Here is a 10,151-nt window from a genome sequence, read left to right as displayed (position 1 = left end):
AACTGTACAGTAGGATCTGAGTTAGCTTCATCATTTCCTTTGCCGGTTAATTCGTGTAATGGAGAGTTGGAGATTTCTCCAGTTACATTCAATTCACAATCAATACGACTAATAATAGTACTATTTTTTTCTATTATAAAAATTCATATCATGTGAATACTCAGATTCAGTTTCGATAGAAATCTCGGCAAATCCTACTCATCTAATTAAACCACATTTTGATTGACTCTTCTGTGACTTGGGCTCAAGCTTTATTAATGCTCTCTGCATTTTAAAGTGATATTTCTTTATTTCTGATCTAAATTTTTTCCATCCAGTTTTGCCCTGGGAGATCATCTTTAAATTTATTTTTAAACCCTCTGCATTACATTTTGAACAGTATCCAACAACTCCTGTTTTTTCACTAGAAATCCACATTTGGAAATGTGAAGAAGCCATATTCAACTACATTTTTTTAACATCTACTCCTTGCGCAGGTTTTGGGCCCGGTTTCTTTACTCCATCTGGTCTGCGCCCACTGATTTTGACCAATATTGTGGTCTTGGGAGTAGTATAATCTTTCCATATTTTTGTTACCAATTTCTTGTTTTCTCGAATTTCATCGATCTTCTGTGTATTTTCTTTTTTCCTTCTTCTTTCTTATCTCCGAAGAACTCATCTTAAATGTTAAAAAATAGGAATTAAAGAAATTACTCATTTTATTCAAAGGAGAAGAGGTATTCAACTTGTAGTTATTATGAAAAATGTACATTTTGTATTCAAAAAAATGGACGCGATTCACTTTTTTTATTATTTACTGTAGATATAGTTTGCGTCCATTGCTGACGCGGAGTGTAAGTTTTATAAATTCAGTGTAGTAATTCGCATCCACCTTATTTTAACTGTTAAATATAAAAAAATAAGATAATTCATAATTAATATAATTCTTTCTATCATTATCAACTTAATAACACAATAAAAGACTTAAGTTCAAATTCACCACTGCCCACTATTTTCGAACATAATCACGCGCGTCCGCGCTCTTTTGTTGAACCGCCATCACTTACTATTTTTTCTACACAGAATTGGTTATGGGCGTGGATGGAACTTTTGTCTATGTCTGCGTGCCTCCTTACATTGAGGTATTGTCGGTAATGACTTTTCGACTTGTTGGTATGTTAGTCTACACAATTTCCATAGTTTTCAGAGGAAGATCTGTAAAATGGACGCGAAATGGGCGATGGACGCGAACAGGTGAAATGATCTTATGTTAAAACAATCTCAACGAAAATTTTAATATTATTTTATTTGGAATATTAACATTTTAAAGGTTATATTTAGATAATATTTACGTATACTCCTATTAATAGAAGCTTTGAAAAGTAACATATATTTATCTTATTCATGCTTTCATGTAGACCTATTTCTAAAATTTTTTCTTTTGTTATTGATTATGTATATGCATGCCCTTTCTAAATTCCACGAACACAATAAATTATTTAAAATATTTATACACATAACTTAATTAACATTAGCTTGATCCATTTTTGACAACAGTAAGTAAAGAACTATTTTTAGCTGAAGGTGCAAACAAGTACGTTTGTGTTTTGATTTGAATAGGAATAAGGTTTTTCAAACCTTCTAGTTGTCCATTCAATTTCAATTTGAAGCCTTCTATAAATTGGTAAGAATAGATGTAGTACTGCTCATTCGAAGTGACTATGCATAGATAGGCGTCGCTGATACCAAAACCTAAAACATAAAAAGGTTTCAAATAGCGATAGATCTTCTGAGAGATTCCAAATCTCAACATATTTGGATTTTACTATGAAGTCAGCATCTTTCTCAGAATAATCAAGCAGGTGCCTATTTTGTTACTGTTGCTATGTGGTGAACAACTGTCACCAATATAAATAAATGTTAGATAAAGTCGGATGGATATTGATGAAGAATTGATGGATTGTACCGCTCCAGAAATACGACAGGCTGTTGACGCACCAGCACACGGGTTGGTGCCAGAAAAAAGTAGGCATCGCTATCTAAAAGCTATCCAATTATATAGGAAGTGGTACGAAGAAAAAAGATGACGAATACCAGTTCCGAAAGTGTACTCTTAGCATATTCTGGAGAACAGAGCAAACAAAAGAAGCCGTCCACTTTGTAGGCATGTACAATATAATTCGAACGATGCTACAAATCGAAGAAAAAACTGATATTTCAAAACGTGGGAAACTGTTGGCCTTCCTAAATCGACAAAATGTGGGCTTCAGGCACAAGAAATCGAATTTATTTTCTAAGATTTTTTAAACAGAGTATTTAAAAAAAATCAGTGCACAGTTATTATGATATAAAATTTTTCTTAGGCGTATCTGGAGCTTGTAGGATGGACGAATTAGTGAAAATGAAATGTATGGGTGAATATCATTCGAGACTACATGATTTTGAGAAAAAAATCGATAGATTCTTTGTTCAGCTTAGAGAAGGAATAGTAAGAAATCAACCAATTGGGCACAATACAATAGCTAATTTTTCACAAAAAATTGCTACTTTTCTCATTTAAGAGGATTTGAAAAGCTTTACAGGTCACGCTCTTAGAAGAACCGCCGCTACGTTACTTGCCAACTCCAATTAAAAAGGCTGGAAGGATGGAAATCTAATACTGTGGCATAATTTTATGTGGATAGATCAATGGAGAATAAAACCAAAACTGCCAATATACTGTACCATGTCTTCTGAAGCTGATGCAAGTAGTTCACAAACTTAGTAATTCAACAGCAAAGTAATTTGTCGATCAAAGACAAAACTGTTGGAGATGTCAGCGCTGGAACTGGCCTAAATATTTCTATAAATGCTTATAATAATTCAAATTTAACAATTAATTTGTGTTATATTGATAAATGTAAAAACTATTCATTTAGAATAGATGAGAAAAATTTTAACGATATATATTATAGAGGGTGGGAAATGAGGGCGGTAAGTAGAGGTGTGTAATATGACACTTTCTAACCTTCAATGACGTTGTAATGACAGCATTGCATATATGGTTGTAAATAATAATATTTTACAATAGTTAAATAGTTTTATTGAATCATTTTCCCATTGCCATTCCGTAAAATAATAAAAGCCAACAAATCTTAAGAAATTGTTGAAGAATATTTTGAAAAATGTAATGTAAACATTTGGGTCTAAGAAGAATTTATAAAATAAATAAAAACAAAACAGTAAAAAATTTCTTTCACAGATGGAACAACGGAAAGTTGGCTCAGTAAATTCAAATCCTGTAACATCTTCTTTTTTTTAAAATATACGATTGGAGAGTTTAATTTCAAATATTGACGTTTTAAGGACTAGACCCAATATATTTAAGTGGAGCATTTTGCACCACATCAAATATAAATATATTCAATTGAGGCGAATTTTATCTAAATGTCTTAAAGTCGAAAATACTCTTCATCTACTTTTTCATCTGTTTACCATCTATATTTGTATTGAAACGAAAAATAAGCATATTCTTCCAGTCTCTGAATTTAATGCTGATAATTGAATGCTTATAATATCATTACCTCCGGTATAAAATGAGGATACTGCTATGACTTGATCCTCCAGTGGGAAGCTTTGGTAAAAATAATAATTATCGAACTCAGGATAGTACTTCAAAACTTGTACTGGAGCTTCATTATGAGCTAGAGCTATCAAGCTGTCGGCGCCTACAACTATTCCTGTTACCATCGAAGATCCAAATGAAGGTATCGTTCGTAATTCTGTAAACTAGAAAGAACGTTTAATAACCAGTTACTCGACATTAATATTTCAAATATTATTGTTTAAAAGCAAACCTAGTTCAGGGACAGGCTCAAGACATCAAATCAAGGATAATTACAACAAATAGAAACTTCTTTACCAATTTATTTATAACTGAAGCTCAGTGCCATTTGAACTGAACCACATTATTAGGTATCTATCATAACAGTTTGGCGATATCTTTAAATCATCACCAACGATCACGAAATTCCATAAGAAGAATAAAGCAAGTTTGGACATAAAAAATCGAAAAGCCAGTAAAAATTATTTTATTTGCGATCACCAACGTTAATAATGGGTTAAAGTTCCACGATTTCTTACATGCCACCTCTATTTCATGTCGAAGATCTATAACAGTTTGAGGAGGACGTTGTATGTCTCCTAAACTTCTACCGATTATGTCCTACACATGTTCAGATAGCAACAAATCCGGAGACCTTGGAAAAGGGGCAAGATAAGAGATGAATTTGAGCATGGTAGAAGTAGTTCAAGGTTTGTATGGCTATTTGAGAAAGCGGATTTTTCTGGAAAGTTGGATCTTGAAGAGCTGTCCTGAGCCTTTAATGTCTCGATGTGCTTTCATATTATTCCTAATAAATATTGAAGGTAACCTTGAGCTATTAGCAATACTCGATCTTAGCAGAACTGAAATCGATTTCTTCGTTGCTTCGGAGTGAAGGGCAACACCAACTCATGTCGGTATAAAAAAAGTCCAAACCTTACTAGGGTTCTATATACAATTCATATTCCAAGTACCTTTCTATATTCTGCATACCACTGATTATCTATTGCCCTTGTCGATGATAAACTATGTCTTAAAGTTTATACCTTGAGGCGACGATCTTGATTCTTTGTTGTAAATTCACTTGTTTTAAGCTTCGTCTGGACTTATAACAAAAAATAATTGAATTAAAATGTTCATCTTATCTAATCGCTCATCTAATAGCGCTCAAATTTTTATATAATGAACATGTACGTGATGAATTTTTGAAATAGTCTTCACTGAGTGTTCGAGTATATCATCAGATTAAGTGGAAAAACAAAGCTATGAGAGTTTGGTTAAGTGCCAGCAAATATAGGTAATGACAATCAAAATTATCATTGATTATTGAGATTTTGTTTTATAAAACAATTATTAAGATTGATGGGAATCATGAAAATCAGATTATTACATCCAACTATAATAGAAAGAGGATTGTCAATAAATATAACAGACAAGTTAATTTTCAATCAGTTGTATATAGACATACATTGATTGTTTCATAATTAGCTCTAAAAAATATTTAGGGAATGAAAAAAAATCATAACTGTATCAAATTATGAGTTCGTACCAGAAAAAATGAATTTGATACTATAAATCCAATATTCAAGTCTCTTCATAAATAACTTCAATTCATAATAGAAATTGAATAAAATGCTTAAATTCAAAGTCAAATAAAAAAAGCATTGTTAGAAATGGTTCCCATACATAGAAAAAATAAAAGTAATTCTTTTGAAAAAATACATTGAAATTATAACAAAAATCAAGCCGATTAATCTTTTAAACTTCTTTTAAACATACCTTCTCTGTGCCTGGATTGAACCTATAAATTTTAGTGTCATCATACTCGTGATATATATCCGTTGGTATTTGATTTCCAATTACAAGTAGCACCCCTTGTGCTGTATGAAATACATATAATTCTTGAACCCCTTTCGTTGGTATCCTTTGTATATCTGTGGCTGTTAGCTAAAGTTTATACAATATTTTTATTATATTATTGAATTATTTTTTGATTCAAACTGAATGAGAGTTAGTATTTAATTTAATTTGACCAAAGGTTGAGCGCTGTCTATAAAAATAGAATAGAAGGAAATAAATATTGCAGATATACAAACTCGGATTAGAAAGCAATTTTAAATTGATAATGACGTTTTTTATACTGAAGGATTTATACTTAATTTGAATGTCCATGATTTTTTTATAGAATTTTTAATATGGTGTGGAACAGCCAAATGAAATAAACTCGTTAATAAATAAATGTTGACTCGTTGATTGTATTTTTACATTTACATTTAAAAAAATATTATACAGAGTGACAGTGGACCCCTGTATATTATTTATTTATTTGAATTCTTCAGAAAATTCTAGACATAATTTATGTACAATGACCTAAATCTAGTTACAACAACAACGAAAATATTAAGTGCTTTCACATTTTATACAAAAATTTCCATTAAAACAAAATTATTTTAATTCACAAATTCGCTTCATTACACTTAAAACCTATTAATAATACTGATTATTTCTTAATAATGTAAAAAAACGAAAGAACATTAAGGTCAATGTAGACGCTAAATGCTCTCTGCGAACGTCTTGGCTACATGCTAATCTAGTATAGTCTTGGAACGTTACTCAAATCCCAGGCGTGACTGATCTAGTCACAAGCGTGATTTGTCTTTCTTGTCTACATTACTTTTACCTTATACACACAAAAATAAGTTTAACGGCGTCAAATAGTGCTGGACATTCTATCCATGCCCGCCTCCGTATCCACCGATTTGAAAAAACTGGGGTCAGGTACTGCTCAACATTGATTTGGTAATGGGAGGGGGCTCCATTTGGCTGAAACCATATTATATTTGCAAGAAATTGTGGGTTCGCTGGATAAGGATATAAGTTTGTCAAAGCTGGGCTCTATATATTTATCTACATTCTTGCCCAAACATTAACATTTTTAGGATATTGCGTATTTCTTCTCTCATCCAGTGAGTGTTCTCATTAGGCCAACATCGGCTCTTTTGACGAATAACATGAGCGTGAGATTTAAAGGTGTTCTCATCAAAAAACGAAACATCATCCAATTGTTTTTTAACATTGTCATCATTTGTTCACAAAAATACGTTTTTCCATAATCTTCCATGAGTTCCTGAGTTGGTATCATTTTATAGGGACGCATTTTATTTTCCTTCAATATCAGAAATATTGATGAGTTGCTAACATTGAACAGTTTCTCGAATTATGTGGGTTTTCTTCAAATTCAAACATAATATCCAATTTCGAATCATCAGTTACTGCATTGGCAACTATTTTTTATCTGTCTTATAAGATCAAGCTCCCGAAACTGCTCTTTTTAGATCCATTTATATCTATGTGTTATCTCCATAACCAATGTGTAGAATGTTAAATGACCCATTTTTCTGATATTATTACGTACAGTGATCACTACTGGTTTTTGCTTACTTTCACAATATGAAGAGCTAAATGGGAAATAAGTATTGACTGTAAAAAACCGAATTTGTGAGAGAAAATTCTCCTTTATCAATGTTAATTTTTAGTTAAAGATTGGCATAAGACATTGTATAGATTTTCTGAAGAATGCAATAAACAGGGGGTTTTTCCAATATGCCCTCATTTATTTATTAACGAATGTATTCCAAACCGTATAATAATAGGTATATCTAGTATTGTTAGTTAAATACCACAGAAATAATTATTTTAGGTGAAAATGTATGACACCCGCTTATCACACATACAGTTTCTGTTCTAAACCATGCATTCAAATGTATGCGTTGGAGCTGTCTGTAAATGGTCTCAAAAGATATGAAATACCATTAGGATTTTCCGATGATTCATCAATTTAAATTTGGAATTCCTTTTCAAGCACTGCGCACACACATCATAATTGTTGCTTAACAGTTTTTAATTCAATTGGAATCAATTATATTCTTAAGTACTAAAAAATGTGTGGTACGTACTCTATTTTCATCAAATCTCATAACAGTGCAATCTAGATTATAACTATCAACAACTGGATCGTAATATCGTCCAATGACGGCGTAACTTTTTCCGTTTAAACTGAAAAAGTCCACCTTGCTTATGTATCCACTTAAAAATTTATCATATTGATAGAAAACTCCTGGAATGTTTCTTTCGGTTTTTTTAGTCCATGTTACCATTGACACCTCGTTCATTAATTTTGACTTATTACTTCTGAAATAATAGAAAAATTTTTATAGAACAACGTTTTGGTGATTAATAACATGGGAAACTTCGGCAGTGAATTAGAATCAATATGAGTTGTAAACTTGACGTTCCGTAAGCGACTATTTTGAGAGAAAATTATTTAATATGTCTCTGCCTGGGGAATCTAGGCACAAGTGAAGCAAGCACCGACAACCAAATAAAAACCTCTTCGTATTCTTGGAATAAGACTTTTAAGTCTGGGTGGCTGAATTTATGTAATTTATTCTTGGATAACCGCTGCATGGCTATTAGTCAACCAAGTTTACGGACCTTTGGGCATAGAATATTCTGTTGAAGATCAGTTGCTTTAACGATATTGAAACAATTCAAAATATATTTTCATAAATTTTAATACATAATAAACATCGTGATATTTTCTACTTACCTACAAATGGAGCTTGTACTGATACTGTTAGTTAAAATATTAACTACGCTTTTTTCATCATCATATGTGAAAATTCTTTGGAAACCTTTATTTGGAAATATGTTGACTGAGAACTGAGACGATATTTCAATGGAATACTGTGAAGGACATGTACAAGTGTTGGGCAATCCACAATATATCCCAGTCTCATATCCATTTACATGAATTAATACATTTTCGTTAGTGGTTACAGAGGATGCTCCGACTACATTTGGTACTGTTATTTGTAAAATCTTTGATATTTCTAAATACATTAATTCCTCAGGTAGTCCTAAAATAGTCGTTAATACATTTTGGATTTAGAAATTAACCTGAAAGTAGAAGTAATAATTCACAATTGCAATCGCCATTAAGGAATACCGCGAATGTCTTGAGGTTCTCAAACGGCGAGGTCGCAAGGGAAGGTAACAAATAAAAATAAAGAGCATTTAGGCTACAGATACCACACGAGCAGATAATGAATGAAGCGACTAGGTATTTATTTAAATCCTGAGTTGAGGTCGATAGTTTATTATCAATTGTAACCAATGCAATACTTTAAAACTCAACTAAGATTAATAGAAAGGAATAAGTAACGTAAGCCTTATTGTTGTAAGATAAAAGTGTCGAACCAGAAGGTTATTAAAAATTAATATAGTTAATTGTAAGACACTATTAATCAAAAACGTGTAATTCGAATCGATTAAAAGACACGTCCCGTAGGAAACGTGGCGTTAATTCATAACAAACCTTGTAAATATAACATTCTATTAGGTAATGTCAAGGTACATCATTTTTTGTATATATAAGACTGAGTAATATGTGTAGACAGAGACAATATACCAGTGATTTCAAATATATGATTTTATTACGTTTCCACGCATTGGAGGCACCTCACTTTCAATTAAGACAAAAGTTTACTCAGAAAAGACATACTGTGCAAAGTCCGCAGAATGATTTAATGAGGAACTTAAGCTGGCTTGGCACCAACTAATTGTTGAATGCTTAAATAGATGTTTGTCAAACACAATAATGTTATTCTTAAATAATAAAATATACTAATGTGAAAAATCCTTTTTTCCAATTGTAAGAAATAAAGAAAGGCGACAAAAGCTTCAATACTACTTTGTTCAATTTTGAGTGTTTCTTTATACTTATCCAAAACTTGTCGGGATAAATATAATCAAATGTAAGTTCCATTAACTAATCCTGATATATCTATCAGTTGATATGGGAGGTTAGCATTTAGTTTAGCTTTTTGACAAGATTTTCAAAAAAAAGGTTTTCCTATCCATATGGATCCACTAGTATCTTTAACAGGAATATCATCATTCAATTGCTTTATCAAGGCTTTAGGATGTGATGATTTGTGTGATAAGAGAAATGAAGTGTCAATGGATGTGTCACCAATGCTTGAGATGTACTCTTTGAATTATTGGGAGAGTTTGAACATTTTCATTTTGAATTTCGTTTATTAATTATCAGTAAATTAGTGCTGACCAACGTCTTATTTTTAATACTGGTTTGTTTACTATTGTAACATGATTTGTAACAATTAATTATTGCTTTCTTTTTGTATAAGAAAGCTTACTTTACGATGTTAATAGTAGGGAGTCGCCAAAACGCTCAACCTAAAAAGGGGGATCGTAGCTTTGAAAAGGTTGAGAACCTTTGACCTAGTTTATTTGGTATGAAAATGACTTTCAATTGATTGAAATTGGTAAGCGATTGAGAAGCAAACCCGCGCTATTCAGTTAAAAACATTTCAATTTTCTAGAAGATTCTTGGCAAATACGTTAAAGTAGAATATATGTTAACAATACAGATTCCGATCTGAAACAGTATGCAGCAATACAACTATAGCGACTACTTCATGGCCCAAAATAAAAGTCTACATGTAGCGTCGATACAAATAAACCATATAATTTTTAATCACAATAACGCACATTTGGAAGTAATTTC

General features: G+C 31.7%; 1 protein-coding gene across 1 annotated transcript in view; it reads right to left on the bottom strand.

Moving 5' to 3' along the window:
* Positions 1 to 1,266: 1,266 nt before the first annotated feature.
* The window catches only part of LOC130450794 (uncharacterized), a 37,522-nt gene continuing 28,637 nt past the window's right edge, over positions 1,267 to 10,151 (bottom strand). Inside the window, exons 27-31 of the mRNA XM_056789425.1 lie at positions 8,172 to 8,481; positions 7,519 to 7,753; positions 5,342 to 5,509; positions 3,543 to 3,747; positions 1,267 to 1,731 (exon numbers count right to left, since the gene is read on the bottom strand). Coding sequence (XP_056645403.1) covers positions 1,511 to 1,731; positions 3,543 to 3,747; positions 5,342 to 5,509; positions 7,519 to 7,753; positions 8,172 to 8,481 — 1,139 coding nt within the window. The 3' untranslated portion in view covers positions 1,267 to 1,510. The remainder of the gene's footprint in view (positions 1,732 to 3,542; positions 3,748 to 5,341; positions 5,510 to 7,518; positions 7,754 to 8,171; positions 8,482 to 10,151) is intronic.

The sequence above is a fragment of the Diorhabda sublineata genome, chromosome X, assembly GCF_026230105.1.
Source record: "Diorhabda sublineata isolate icDioSubl1.1 chromosome X, icDioSubl1.1, whole genome shotgun sequence".
In the NCBI taxonomy this organism is placed as follows: domain Eukaryota; kingdom Metazoa; phylum Arthropoda; class Insecta; order Coleoptera; family Chrysomelidae; genus Diorhabda; species Diorhabda sublineata.
The sequence above is the reverse complement of the archived record's forward strand: the minus strand, read 5'-3'. Positions and strand labels throughout refer to the sequence as shown.